Raw genomic sequence first — 16,261 nt, forward strand, 5'->3', positions numbered from 1 at the left:
TCTCTCTCTCTCCCTCTCTCTCTCGCTCTCGCTCTCTCTCTGTTCTATCCTCCCGGTCATCTACACTTGTCACCGCATCTCCTCATCGTACTGTCAGTTTGAGTTTAGCTTAATCTCGCACCCCCCCTCTGCCCATTCCTCTGCTCTGTCACTCTCTATATAATCTCGTTCTCCTTTTGGCTTGCCTCTCTCTCCATCTCTCTCTTTTACTCTCTCTCCCCTCTCTCTCTCGCTCTCTCTCTCTCTCACGCTCTCTCTCCCTCTCCTGATTGGAATAGTTCAGTTTCGAGACAGAATCCCAGATGGCTGGTAAGAGGTGTAGCTCTGCCCAGGCAGGTCTAGAGTTGAATAGGAGAAAGCAAGTGAAGCCAACCGAGGGAGAGGTTAATCCTTTCACGAGTCCACATACACATGGAGCAGAGAGGAGGGGAGGGCACTGGGACAGGGTCTGGGAGGGCAGCGAGCACACGCCATACACCAATCAGTTCAACAGATGACCCATGTGACCGGCTTGCAAGGGCGAAGAGAGAGAGAAAGAGGCTGGCTGATAAAAGAGAACGAGAGAGAGCGAGCGGTCCTGCTCCGTCGCCCCCTTCATGGCTTCAACTCTGCATGATGACAAGTGTCTGCTGCTACTCTCATTGGCCAAGGCAACAACCAATCACAGCAAAGGCATGTAAGGTGCCTTTAGGTTCTACCCAGCCCCAAAAAACAAGAAGCAGGAGAGAGAGAGAGAGACACACACACACACTCGCAGGCAAGGGAAGACCCCACAGCACACACCCACACACAGACAAGGCAAAGAGAGGAGACCCCACAGCACACACACACAGACGCGCGGTCAAGGAGAGACAGGAGACCGCACAGCGCACACACACACACACACACACACACACACACACACACACACACACACACACACACACACACACACACACACACACACGGTCAAGGAGAGAGAGGAGACCCCACAGAAACCCTTCCCTTTTAAATATTCCTGTTGGGGAAAGCGGCTTGTCAGCGTTTTGCTGAAGATCTCCTGGCTGCTGTGGAGATGATCTGGGCTCGGCAGCTTCCCTTCCTCTGATTGGCTGTCACTCTCACATCTCATTTCTCTCTCTCTTCTCCTTCTGTCCCTCTTCAGCCCCCCCGCCCACCCCCAGCCTCCGTACTCCCTCCCACTCCTTACTCTGTCCTCAGGCTCACCTGAGACCGACAAAACAACTCAACTCCTCCTCCTCCTCCTCTTCCACCTCAACCACACGCACACTCACTCACAGACTCACACACAAACTGTTCCCACGCTGTGTATTTCACCTGGGGAGGCAGGCATGGACAACACCAGCGTCTCTCATTCGGCGACTCTACCTCGCCTCTGACGCTGCTGCTCTCCGGTGAAGACAGAGAACCCGGAGCCGTTGTCACGTGCAAGAAGGACGGAGATCAGAAGGAGAAGAAGAAGAATAAGGAGGGCAAATCTCCTCACCATAGCAGAGGAGAACTAGGGACCCTGTGCCTTTCCGACCGTGGAAGAGTGGAGGCAGCACGCATCATGATTTTGGGTGAGTTGTTGCGTGAGATGCTTTCTTTTTTAGTTGTTTATCTCAATTCGACCGTCCATCATGCCGGGTATGAGTCTCTGCATCACGAGCAGAGATGGCAAATTTGGGTATGAATGTATGCATCACGCGTGGTGAATGCAGTTAGAACGATAACGCTGCGACGTTAATATGACGTGCATTCGAGCAATTACAGGGAAGGTCAACATTGTTTGGACCATATGATTATGGCACTCTGTGGTCACATGACCTCAGCCCAGCCATGTATCTCCCCAACCAGCAAAGGGCTTAGAAGGTGAACCACTAGATTCCACCTTGACTTTCATAAACCTGAACCTCCGTTCCTCCACTCTCTGACATCCATGCGTTATCTTCTTAACACATGGAATATATTAAAGACACGTTTGTTCCAATCGTAATGGCAGTGTGTATAATAGTTGGCCAGCGACATTCAGGCCAGAGGATTGCACTGTTCTGAGACAGCGGGGCTTTGGTCTTTAGTATTCTGCTGCTATAGCGTCCAGTCTGACAGAGGAACCGCTGGGATCAGTACAGAGTGCTGTGACCGCTGCAGAGATGTGAGCTCTCCCTTACCGCTTCTGTAAGTCCCCTGAAACCTGTGTGTGTGTGTGTGTGTGTGTGTGCACTGTGTAAATAGATAGCACAATCCTACAATTGTTTTACAAGTGTGTGTGTTTGTGTACAATATACATGTTAGTTTGTGTTTCGTTTGTCTATGGGGTGTGTGTGTGTGTGTTAATGTTAAATAGAAGGAACATAGGATCAGGAGCCGATACGCGTTAATGGCTCCATGCGTTCATTTCTTCATGTTTTCATGTGGGAAGTGTTTTCACCCGGTGACGAAAAACATTGATCTGCCTTGTGCATGTTTGTGTGTGAGTGAGTGTGTTTGTGTGTGTGTGTGTGTGGGTGATGTGTGTGCGTTTCTGCGTGCCCTGACCGCCACATTGTTTTAACGCATGCCTGAGCTGATTCAGACATTGCTGCGCTGCGTTCCCCCCCCGCCCCCGGCAGGCATGCTTTAGAGGAGACCGCCGTAATGATTATAGGGAGCGGTGTAGTCTGAGGTGTGCTTGTTTGATGGCTCCAAGTAGTGTTTAGGGGGCTCCCTGCCAATCACTGAAGCTTATATCACTGAAAGAACGAGAGTGAGAGGGATATATACATATATATATATATAGACAACTTGATCAAACCAGCACACTAGATATGTTTGGAAGGCAGATGATGTTTTTGTGGCATGTGAATGGTGCTATTAACCCCTACATAGCACATCATGGAGGTCCAAATACATATGGTCCTCTTAACGTTTCACATCTTCCCTGGGATTATAGTCTGTCTACACACAGTTGTAAAGGAAGGAATAGAGAAGAGGAACGGTGACAGAGGAGTTAAGTTAATCCTCAAAGGAACCCTTTTGTGATTCGTGGGTTGGAAATTCTGAGAGAGAATCTAGGTATTGTGGTCATTTGCGAAAGAAGCAAAATCTTTTTTTGCCCCCCCCCCCCCCACCCCCATATATGTATATCTGGAGAGATATATATATATATATATATATATATATGTATGTATAACTGGACATTTAAATGTATGTATAACTGAAGATATATATGTCGGCCTATATATAACTGGAGATGTTTACGTATGTATATCTGGAGATATATATGTATGTATAACTGGACATTTAAATGTATGTATAACTGAAGATATATATGTCGGCCTATATATGACTGGAGATGTTTATGTATGTATATCTGATGATGTACATCTAGGCCTTTGTATAACTGAAGATACATTTATGTTCGTATGTCTGAAGACATGTAAAACTGAAGATATATATTTTTATTTGTATGGATAACTGAAGATATATGTGTTTATATGTATAACCGGATATACAGTATGTATATTTAACTCAATATATATATGGATATATACGAAGATATAGATGTATGTATAAGTGAAGATATAGGTTTATGAACAACTGAAGATAGATATGCATGCATATCTTCAGATATATGTGTACATATATCTGAAGATATATATTTGATATCTAAAGATGCATGCATATGTATATCTGAAGATGTATGTATGTGTGTATCTTCATTCATTCTTATGCAAATAGAGATGCAGATCCCTGCCTCCCCCCACTTCTACCTTCTGCCTTGGTCGGGCGATGATTTGGCTCCTGAGCGTTTTGACATTTCCCTCGGAAAGGGGGAACGTCATTCAAACGACCTTTTCCATTTTGAGGCAAAGACAGATTGACTTCCTTTCCGATTTCCTGATTCAGCGATCTGATATCATTCTGCAAGACACTGATAATGCATCATGTTGCAAGGCTGATTTTTGTCATATTTTCCCAAATAAAACCACCAGATCCGTTGAAGAACGGTGTAGACACCCATGTCTAAATCAGAAACACAAACAGTTAGCCTGTGTTGCTATGAGCCCATTTCCTCCCCCTTTGGTCCAGATGACCTTGAGCCAATAACCTTCCACCTTCTTTGCCATGCGCTCCGCGTTCAGCTTCAGGGGGGTGTATACGTGGCTCTGGAGCGGGTACTGGGCCCTGGCAGAGCTCCCCCTGGCCTGTGTTGTTGATGGTGCCGGTGGATGGCGGTTGTGATCGTCTGTGTGCTCCATCGACAGATGCAGGCAGTCGGCTTAGCTCCCCGCCTTCTGCCATGGGCTCTGCACCAATGCAGCAGGACAGAGAACAAAGAACAAGGCAGAGAGACATGATCTCCAGGCGGGGGACCAGCTTCTCCCTATTCCCCTGGGAGTTGTTTGGTCAGAACTCCTTTTCCTTTTCCTGACTCAGAATTAATTTTTTGGGCCGTTTAACCGCACAAAACATGATCATTAGATTAAATAAATGTCTGATTGCAGAATCCCAATTCCTCAGCCTTTAAGATGTCTATGGTACTGTTGAGTATAGTACAGCTGAGCCCCTGTTGGGTTGCTGAGTCATGTCTCGCCTGCCCGGGGCCTAGGGGCCTCCTTCAGTCCACCTGTCTCTTTGTGTGTCTATCTCAGCCTCATCTGTAGACATGAAGTATCCGTCCTTTTCTGTCAGTACGACCACATGGCTGCTGTTCATTGCCTTGCATTGACTACTCACCCTACCCCTTCCCCTTCATCTTATCTACCCCTCCTACCCTCCCGAACACCTTCACCTGCAGCCAGAATTCAGCTCAAAGCCAAAGCTTTCTGTATTACTTTGAGCCTGATCAGCGATTTTCTACATGAGTGCCCTTCCATCTCCGAGGCCGACTGACACGGTAATTAGCAAACGTCTTTTATGCTCCTTGTACTTGGTATGCGCCACGCAGTCTCTAAAGGCTTCAACTCCTCCTACTCCAACCTCTAACTGGAGTTCCTCTGTTCAGCCGAACACAGAGAAGTGAACTGGGCAATAAACCAGTTGTCAATGCAAATGTGTTTTGGGTTGGATTTCCCAACTTTATTTACAATCACTCGTTTAGCAAGGGAGGCTTAGAACAATCAAAATAACTGGTTACACTTTACAAAATGGGTACAATAATTGACCATTAAATATGTATTAACTATTGATCCACTAACAGTTCATTTACAGTTCACTTAAGTTCCAGTTATAATTTACAAATGGTTTTCATGTGAACTAAGGTAATTACTGCATTAACTAATGTTAATAAATGATAGATGGGCAAAATCAAGTGCAGCACAAAAAGGTTTCTAAACTACTGGCGTTTAATCCACAGCCCGGTTCGGCCCGGTTTGGCCTGGCTGGGCAGACCAGCACGGCTGGGATTTCCATTACAACCGGGCTTCCCTCTTGAAGATGTGTATTTAATTGATGGCGTCCTTTCTTTTCTCGCTGACACAACACAATTTTTATTTATTTAGTTGAATATTATACCATACCATAAAATAGTATTGATTTGTTTGCGACACATTTCGTTCATTTCATTAATTTGGGTTCATTAAGATGGACGGCGACACAACATGATATCCGCGATTATTAACTCAGTTTGACATTCCATATGCACACATTTCTGCTTCCAAATATCCAAATATTCTGAATATCTGTGGAACCTTATCCAAAGATTATTGGACAGTGCTTCACAGATATGACACACAATATCCTTGATATTGTGAAACCAGTTGTTGTGTCAAACACGACAAACACAACCAGTCTTGTGTCAAACCAGTAGTGGAAATGCAGTCAGCACAGCACCGCACGGTTCGGTCCAGCCAAAGGGGCCAATAGTAAAAGGCCATATCAGATCTTGGCAAATATATGGTGTGTTAGGGTGTGTGGAGGCAGCGTGGTGAGGGTGAGGTCGTGCACTCAACCGCTCCTCTGAACGGCCTCCTCAGTGAGGCCTTAGCTCCGAACAAAGAAGACATAAGCCTGTAATGTTAAGACAAACAGGCCACATATCTCTGGGATTTGATGTCACGACTTCATATCAAAAGAGGCTGCAAGTGTGCATTGCTGTGTGTCTTTCTGTTTGCGTGTGTGTGTGTGTGTGTGTGTGTGTGTGTGTGTGTGTGTGTGTGTGTGTGTGTGTGTGTGTGTGTGTGTGTGTGTGTGTGTGTGTGTGTGTGTGCGTGCGTGCGTGCGTGCGTGCGTGTGTGTGTGTATGTGTGGAAGACAGCAGCAGATACCTTTTCATTTGGATTCTCTCCATCTCTCTCTCTCTCTCTCTCTCTCTCTCTCTCTCTCAGTCTCTCTCTATCACACTCTCTCATTCTTACCCTGACCCTTACCATAATTTATAGTGAGGACATCCGAGGGATCTGAATGGTGCTGTTTTCGTTCTATTGCTCCATTTGTTTATGCTGGAGTGTTTGTGTCAGCAGGTTGTCAATACTGTCTGTAAGTGACTCTAATGAATAGGCCTGTTACTGGACTGGTGGGAGGGCAACACGTCATCTGTGTATGGAGTGTGTGTGTGTAGGTGTGTGTATCTGTGTCAACGTTAGGGTGTGTGAGTCACATGTGCATGCATGTGTGTGTTAATGTTACTACATATGTGTGTGTGCGTGCGTCTGCGTATGTGTGTGTGCCTGTGTGCACACACTTGCACTTGCCTACGTGTGTGTGAGCATGTGTGCATGTGACTGTCTACATATCTGGATGCGTGTAAGTGCCCCGGTTGTGTGTATGTGCGCTGCCATCAGCGTTGAGTTTATAGAAACGGCATCAAGTAGCAATCGTCATCAGTGCAACCCGCCAAACCTGAAGAATGTTTTTTCCCTTTAAGACAAACACCTGCATCCAACACCACCACCAGCAGCCTGCTGCCGCCGCCGCTGCATGAGGCATGCGGCAGCACCTGTACCTGGTTACGGTGCAACGTTGGTGTCACATTAATGGCTCCTCTCATGGGGCCACAGCTGGGAGGGGAAGCGCATGGAGACCCACTTCAACCCCATTCTGATATTGATTCATTGCACATTTTCCCATTTAGTTTTGTATTGTTTTTGTATTGAGTATTGCACAATTGTATGTCATTTATGAGGCAGATATTTACAGATATTAAGAGGGATAAAATGAGAGAGAGAGAGAGAGAGAGAGAGAGAGAGAGAGAGAGAGAGAGATTCTTATAATATACCTCCCTGGTACTGTGTTGACCCTGGGATGCGGCTGCTTCATTTTGCACTCACAATACAAAAAACTCACTTACAATTAATATTGACACTTTGAATGAAATGTGTGGACTAATTATATTCTGCTGTGTACACTGAATGCATATTATTCTGTGTTTCGGACACAATCTTTAATGGAATGGAAAATTATTAAAATGTATACATTATGAAATTATTATTGATAACGTTAAACATTGATAGGCATTTTGGGTTTAAATAAAGTATTCAATTTTGATAGTTTCTCTTATAATTTCTCCCCATCAAATGTAAAAGAGCTAAGTGCTCCACTGAACAACAACATTTTTTAATACAACGCAAATGCAGGGTTCATGAATATCAATTTCCCTAAACGTCGGCCAAGCATTAAAAGGTTGAGCAAAGCTTGCGTTCAGCAGCGAGGGGGGCTGCATTCATCATGGCCCCTCTTATTGTGTGAGCTCCGAGGAGGAGACAGGAGGGAAGGGGCGAGGGAGGGAGATACACAGAGGGAGAGAGAGGGAGAGACACAGAGGGAGAGAGAGAGGGAGAGACACAGAGGGAGAGAGAGAGAGACACAGAGGGAGAGAGAGAGGGAGAGACACAGAGGGAGAGAGAGAGAGACACAGAGGGAGAGAGAGAGGGAGAGACACAGAGGGAGAGAGGGGGAGAGATACAGAGGGAGAGAGAGAGAGACACAGAGGGAGAGAGAGAGGGAGAGACACAGAGGGAGAGAGAGAGGGAGAGACACAGAGGGAGAGAGAGGGGGAGAGAGAGAGGGAGAGACACAGAGGGGGAGAGATACAGAGGGAGAGAGAGAGGGAGAGACACAGAGGGAGACACAGAGGGAGAGAGAGAGGGAGAGACACAGAGGGAGAGAGAGGGGGAGAGAGAGAGGGAGAGACACAGAGGGAGAGAGAACTTGACTTATAAAAGGAAGGAAATTAGCTCTGTGTGGCTCTGGGGCAAAGAGTAAATTCCTCTGAGTGCGTATGAGTTAGAGTCTCATGCTAAGGCTAAATAAATGGGGGTAATCAATTCTCCTTGAGGAGCGGGAAGGTCAACGTCAGAGGGCTTTACCGCAGAGGAAACGGAGGAGGAGGAGGAGGTGGAGGAGGATGAGGGGGAGGAGGAAGAGGAGGAGGAGGAGGCTGAAGACCGGAAAGCAACTGAAGAGTATGAGAACAGAAGGGAGTGTGAGTGAAGAACGTGAGAGGACAAAGGGAGAGAGTACAAAGGCATAGAGGATTAAGGTGAAGAGGCGGCGAGTACAGGTGTATTAACGTACACAGATGACCCACAGTGTTAACATAGTATCTCCACCCTATACACACAGCCTTCCGTGCCTTGTACCCTGACTCACACACACTCTCTCAGTGTGTCTGAGTCGTCTCTCTCACACACCGCTGTAATGAGCCACTGTCATGTCCCCTCTAGGCCCGGGCTGACCCTTTGTCAGAGTAGAAAAGACCAAGCCCCCGCCATCCACACATCTCGCATGCAGGGTCAGCTGGAATACACAGACTGTATGTTTGTGTATTCCAGCTGACCCTGCATGCATACACACACACACACACACACACACACACACACACACACACGCGCGCACACGTACACGCACATACACATACAAATGCAAACTCACAGAAATAAATAGCTGAGGCTTTTTGAGTCCGAGAGGCCCCAAAGCAGTCTTTTAATCCTTAATGTTACATGAACGGCCTAAAATAGGCTAAATCTCTCCCTCTGTCCCGGTGGCCCTCATCCAGCCAACCCCCACTGCTGCCCCCACACTGTACGTGTGGGGAACAGCCAACCCCTCATGGCTGTTCCGAGTACACTGTACTCGGAACAGCCATGAATCAACAAACCATCCCAGCTCCGGGGCTAACACAACGTGGCAGTAGGCCGATGGGCGCCGAGCTGCCCCTGCGTGGCTCTGGCGCCCCGTGTGGTGGCGGTGGGTAGAGGTCTGAGAGAGGCTTTTGGAGGGTTTGGACGGAGTCTGGAGCAAGTCCAGGATACCCTCACTGACAGGTAGATATCGGAGCTGTGCGGCTGGGTGCAGTCTGTTTCTGGTATGCACACCTGTCCAACACAAACACACACACACACCAACACACGCTGCCCTGGAGAGAAGGAGATAGGGCTCTGCTGGGACCTGCACCAAAGCCCTGCCCTGCCTTGGGGAGGGGGGGGGGGGGGTAATGGGAGAAGGGTGGAGGTGGAGTTTAGGGATGGTTCCAGTGCCAAAGAGAGGTGTGGATTGGAGGGCTAGAAGGGACAAAGAGGTGGTGTGTTTTGCTCTTACATACACAAACACCACCACCATCACCATACACCACCACCACCATACATAACCATCACCATACACCACTACCACCAGCATACACCACCACCATATACCAATTTGGTCCATATTCGTTAATCTCGCCCACCTTTGATTCTGGGCCAATGATATAATCCCCACCCGGCAGAAGGCAGCGCGGACCAATGTCCGTGCTATAGCTCAGTGTCAAGCTGTTGGTTCAATGCTAACTAGCCTGCTTCTTTCTTTAGCAATGTTTAAATCCCCCGGTGGCGGTCACACACATAATACATCATCATAACGCTCCATTTTCGTCTTTCTTACGTCCTCCGCTGTGCGGAGGACGTAAGAAAGGAGAAACAATGCCCCCCATGCTGTGTTTGTAGGATATCTACAGAAGGTGAGGTGGCATAATGCTGCAGACATTTCCACCGGGAACAGGCTGCGTAGGAGGGACTACTGACTCTGGGCTCCTCCTCTTCCCTATTCTTTCACGTCCCTTCAATCTGTGGACTCTGCTGCCCCATACCTGGGAAACACACACACACACATGCACACACACAAACATTCTCACACACAGGTAAATGCCCTCAAACACATGCAAACACATGCGCCAAACACGCACGCACGCACGCACGCACACACACACACACACACACACACACACACACACACACACACACACACACACACACACACACACACACACACACACACACACACACACACACACACACACACACACACACACACACACACACACACACACACACACCCTGACAGTGAAGCCCTGAAGGAGCAGCAGCCCCGCAGTGGGCTCTGGTACTCAAGACAGAACAAATTAAGGTCACAGCAGGGGGAGTTACACCAGCGAACCACAGCACATCCTGGCAAGGTGCGCGCGAGCGTGTGTGTGTGTGCGTGTGTGTGTGTCTCCCGACCTCTAAAGAGACTAAGCAGCTCCAGGGAGGGCCTTCGTCATGTGGCTGCCATCCAACCCAGCCTGTTGTGCCACAGTGCTTTGAAAGGCAGAGTTTGGAACATCATAGCATGATTGATCCCACTGAAGCCTCCATGCGGGCCCTGCAGGCCTTTGAACGCTCTTCCTGAGGAAGACTGTGCTATCATAGCCTCGCCTCTGTTCACTTTGTGTGTCATCAACCCCCCATCTCTGTCCTCCACCCACCCCTCCTCATTCCTCCAATGACTGTCGGATACCTGCAGAAACACTGTGGCCGAGAGAGAGAGAGAGAGAGAGAGAGAGAGAGAGAGAGAGAGAGAGAGAGAGAGAGAGAGAGAGAGAGAGAGAGAGAGAGAGAGAGAGAGAGAGAGAGAGAGAGAGAGAGGGGGAGAGAGAAAGATGCTGTGTCACAGTCCACCTTTTCAGCGATAAAACAAGCAGGACATTGCAGGAAACAAGCAGAACATTAATCGAACATACTAATATGATGCAACTGCACTTTATGTAGTTTAACGTTCTCTCTCTCTCTCTTCTACAAGAAGTACTGAGGCCACCAAGTAGTACTGACCCGTCCATGCTCATCTCTCTCTCTCTCTCTCTCCCTCCCTCTCTCTCTCTCTCTCTCTCTCTCTCTCTCTCTCTCTCTCTCTCTCTCTCTCTCTCTCTCTCTCTCTCTCTCTCTCTCTCTCTCTCTGTTTCTTTGTCTTTGTTTCTCTCTCTCTCTCTGTCCCTCCCCCAGCAGAGGCCGCAGACCTCCTCCAGGGTGGTATCATATTCTGCTTGTGTAATCTATCGCTGCAGGGAGGGTGACCTTCACAGCAGCCAGCCTCACAGGAGGCTGCGACACGGGCAGTGACACACACACACACACACACACACACACACACACACACACACACACACACACACACACACACACACACACACACACACACACACACACACACACACACACAGAAAGATAGAAAAGCAGGAGAAGAAGAAGGACAGGGGCATGGTTGTCACAGCGGTGATGTGAGGGGGTCCTCTGGGTTGTTTGGGGGAGATGTGATGGCTTGGGGGTGGGGTGCAGATAATAACCCTATAGGATGGTGTTCTAGGCGTGTGGTTGAACTCAGAGGAAGCTAAATATCCCAGTGCTCGTATTCAGAGCTCAGAATGTAAGGAATTGTTATCTGTGTTCTGTTTATGTTGAACGTTGCCTCTTTGACCCTTATTGTTCATCTAGGTTTTATTTTTCCTACATACAGTGACATTTCCGGACATTTTTTCCCAAACTCAGCCTGAAGTCAAAATGTCCAAAAATGTCATACACTTGGCTATCTGGACATGCCTTACTCATAGCTGTAATCGTTATTTTGATTATAATCTTTTTCAAATGCCTTCAATATTCAATCACTCACAATTCCACTTGAGAAGAAGCCATGCACGTGAACCTACTTGGGAACATAGACCAGCCTTAAGAAATGTGCAACGTTTAGTTATTCTATATCTATGCTAACCAAAGCGAATACTCTAAATCGAAGTCTGCCTCAGAAGTTGCCAGGCACATAGAGGACACCTCTCTTAACATGTTATGAACTTTGATGTCGGTATGTCATCTATGATTCACAGTTTTAATGACAGTAATTGCTCTTCAGGGTAATGCACCACTTCACATATAGGGGTCCAAAAATAAACGGCATCTACTTAGACTGTGGTTCTCTGTGTGTGTGTCGGTTTGTATGTATGTGTGTCTGTGTGTGTGTGTGTGTTTCTGTTTCTGCATTTGTATGTCTGTGTGTGTGTTTGTTTCTGTATGTGTGTATGTGTGATTCTGTTTTCTGTATGTGTGTATGTGTGATTCTGTTTCTGTGTGTGTGTGTGTCTCTGTGTGTGTGTATGTGTGTGTGTGTGTGTTTCAGTGTATTTGTGTGCGTGTGTATGTTTTGGGCGTTAAAGAACATCCAGTGCTGAAGACCCGCCCCTGTTGGAGTCATGACGATGACATTCCCTTAACAATCACTTAAACTGGGTGGTGGACGTGATTGGCGGTTCGTGGGCAGTAATACCTCTCTTGGTTATTTTCAGTCCAAGTTATTATTATTAATAAAATGACGACTCAAATATTATGAATACATGCATTCATAGTCATACTTGGATACATAAATGTACAGATTCATATTCAGAAGTTCATCCATGCAAAGCGTATATTACAGATCTTACTGATTAAATGTGTTGACATGTTTAATCCTGAGCGGCCTGGTGCAGGACTTATGGAAACACGTTTAATACTGACGAGATGATGCATTCATAAAGCCTCTTAATGAGGCGGAGCATAGAGGCTGGGGTGGAGAGGGAGGGAGGGGGGGGGGGAGGGAGGGAGAAGGGTGAGAGCGGGGCTGCTGTGTGTGAATGGTGCAGAACAAGGTGAGCCTCTTTGTGGTGTGGCACTCGACCTCACTCTTTCTCTCTCGCTCCTCTTCCTCTTTCTCTTTCATACTCTTGCTTGCTCTCTCGCACTCGCGCTTTCTCTCTCTACTCCACTGTCATCTATACAAACCCCCCCACACAACACCCACACAAACACACACACGCACGCACATGCACACACCCACACACCCACACACACACACACACACACACACACACACACACACACACACACGCACACGCACACACACATACGCACACACACACGCACACACTTAAGAGCTCTCTGTGAAGCTGTTAGTCGCTACTGAGCCAGTACAGATCTACGGTGACCTCAAACAATTGTTTGAGTTGCTTTCTTACGGTCTGTCCCTCTCCTGTTGCATCTTTCCTTCCTTCCTTCCTTCCTTCCTTCCTTCCTTCCTTCCTTCCTTCCTTCCTTCCTTCCTTCCTTCCTTCCTTCCTTTTCTTACCAATCAGTGTTCTATGACCATCTCTCGCCCTATCTCTCTCTCTCTCTCTCTCCCATCTCTCCATCTCTCTCTCCCTCTCTCTCTCCTCTCTCTCTCTCTCTCTCTCTCTCTCTCGCTCTCTCTCTCTCACTCTCTCTCTCTCTCTCTCTCTCTCTCTCTCTATTTCTCTATCTCGCTGTCTCCAATTCAATTCAATTCAATTCAAAGTACATGTATTGCCATGGAAAATAAACACAATGCTAAGGCAGTTTAAAATGTAACCAAAGTACTACAAAAAGTTATAAAACAAAGTGAAATATTGATTATCAGTACAAGCACGGTGCTATCAATGAGAAGGTCATGCTGAGGAAGTGGATCAAATGATTCCCCGGAACTGGGACGCAAAATGAGTCTTACCAATCTCCATATACATTACTGACTGAAAGATGTAGAACAATTACTGTGCAATGTAGATGCACAATATAACTGACACACACACACACACACACACAGATATACACACATACACACACACACACACACACACACACACACACACACACACACACACACACACACACACACATGCACAAACAGACACACATGCGCACACACACACACACACATATACTCGCTACTGAGCCAGTACAGATCATCATATTTCATGTCCCCCTATATTTCTCTCTCTCTCTCTCTCTCTCTCTCTCTCTCTCTCTCTCTCTCTCTCTCTCTCTCTCTCTCTCTCTACGTCCTCTGTTGGCAATGCCTCTCCATCCTTCGTGAAAAACGCGAGTGTTTTTTCGGTCACTGTAATGCCGCAATCTGAAACTCTGGTCTAATGATGGAGAGTAAGAGAGGAGAGAGAGAGATAGAGAGTGGTAGGCAGGGCAGAAGAGAGAGAAAGCAATTGTGGGGGTGGGGGGGGGGTGATACATACTACTGACAAATAAACCTCTCATACTACTGACACATAAACCTCTCATACTAGTGACACATTAACCTCTCATACTAGTGACACATTAACCTCTCATACTAGTGACACATTAACCTCTCATACTACGGACACATTAACCTCTCATACTAGTGACACATTAACCTCTCATACATACTACTGACACCTAACCTCTCATACTACTGACACATAAACCTCTCATACTAGTGACACATTAACCTCTCATACTACTGACACATAAACCTCTCATACTAGTGACACATTAACCTCTCATACTACTGACACCTAACCTCTCATACTACTGACACATAAACCTCTCATACATACTACTGACACATAAACCTGTAATACTAACGACACAAATTAAAATGATACCTTATGTCATAGATGCGGATATTTATTTATTCTAGAAGACTAACTAACTTTTTCAACATTGTTTGTGAGAGGTTTTTAGTCGTGTGTGTGTGGTGGTTTTAGTATTGTGCTTGAGAGGTTTCTAGCAGTGTGTGTGAGAGGTTTTCAGTAGTGTGTGTGTTTGAGAGGTTTTCAGTAGTGTGTGTGTGAGAGGTTTTCAGTAGTGTGTGTGAGAGGTTTTCAGCAATGTGTGAGAGAGGTTTCCAGAGTGCATGTGAGAGGTTTACAATTCAGTATTAGAGGCACATTTAAATGATGGCCGATACAGACCCTCATATATTCACTCCCATGTCTGCGAAGCAAACTCTCTCCCAGATTCATGCACACACAAATACACATGTCAGATGCGGCGAAACACACATACTCGTCAGTCGTGAGTACACACAGGTATACATTAAACACGTACACACACCTTGACGTCAGACGTGCATGAACACACAAATACCCTGCCCCAGGCCGCCAGCGGGGGTGCATCTTCAACTTCATTGCATTAGTAACGGTTACTTGTCCTATTTGCTATCAAACCGTTGAGAGAGCTGAGAGAGATGAGCGAGCTGGAACAGATAAGGGAGCTGAGAGAGATTTGATATTCCTTAAAACACCAACACCCAACTGCACATTTGAATGATGCATCACAGTGTTACAGTAGAGAGCCTCTAGGTCATTACAGTAGAGAGCCTCTAGGTCATAGTGTTACAGTAGAGAGCCTCTAGGTCACAGTGTTACAGTAGAGAGCCTCTAGGTCATAGTGTTACATTAGGGAGCCTCTAGGTCATAGTGTTACAGTAGAGAGCCTCTAGGTCATAGTGTTACAGTAGAGAGCCTCGTCTAGGTCATAGTGTTACAGTAGAGAGCCTCTAGGTCACAGTGTTACAGTAGAGAGCCTCTAGGTCACAGTGTTACAGTAGAGAGCCTCTAGGTCATAGTGTTACAGTAGAGAGCCTCTAGGTCATAGTGTTACAGTAGAGAGCCTCTAGGTCATAGTGTTACAGTAGAGAGCCTCTAGGTCACAGTGTTACAGTAGAGAGCCTCTAGGTCATAGTGTTACAGTAGGGAGCCTCTAGGTCATAGTGTTACAGTAGAGAGCCTCTAGGTCATAGTGTTACAGTAGAGAGCCTCTAGGTCATAGTGTTACAGTAGGGAGCCTCTAGGTCATAGTGTTACAGTAGAGAGCCTCTAGGTCATAGTGTTACAGTAGAGAGCCTCTAGGTCATAGTGTTACAGTAGGGAGCCTCTAGGTCATAGTGTTACAGTAGAGAGCCTCTAGGTCATAGTGTTACAGTAGAGAGCCTCTAGGTCATAGTGTTACAGTAGAGAGCCTCTAGGTCACAGTGTTACAGTAGAGAGCCTCTAGGTCATAGTGTTACAGTAGAGAGCCTCTAGGTCACAGTGTTACAGTAGAGAGCCTCTAGGTCATAGTGTTACAGTAGAGAGCCTCTAGGTCATTACAGTAGAGAGCCTCTAGGTCATAGTGTTACAGTAGAGAGCCTCTAGGTCACAGTGTTACAGTAGAGAGCCTCTAGGTCATAGTGTTACAGTAGAGAGCCTCTAGGTCATAGTGTTACAGTAGAG

The 16,261-nt window shown here is 46.7% G+C and overlaps 1 protein-coding gene across 1 annotated transcript in view; it reads left to right on the plus strand.

Annotated features, from left to right (window-relative positions):
- Positions 1–1,307: 1,307 nt before the first annotated feature.
- Positions 1,308–16,261, plus strand: part of znf385a (zinc finger protein 385A) — a 57,124-nt gene continuing 42,170 nt past the window's right edge. Inside the window, exon 1 of the mRNA XM_056586774.1 lies at positions 1,308–1,562. Within this exon, the coding sequence (XP_056442749.1) occupies positions 1,553–1,562 (10 nt within the window). The 5' untranslated portion in view covers positions 1,308–1,552. The remainder of the gene's footprint in view (positions 1,563–16,261) is intronic.

This window comes from Gadus chalcogrammus, chromosome 1 (assembly GCF_026213295.1).
Source record: "Gadus chalcogrammus isolate NIFS_2021 chromosome 1, NIFS_Gcha_1.0, whole genome shotgun sequence".
Taxonomy (NCBI): Eukaryota; Metazoa; Chordata; class Actinopteri; order Gadiformes; family Gadidae; genus Gadus; species Gadus chalcogrammus.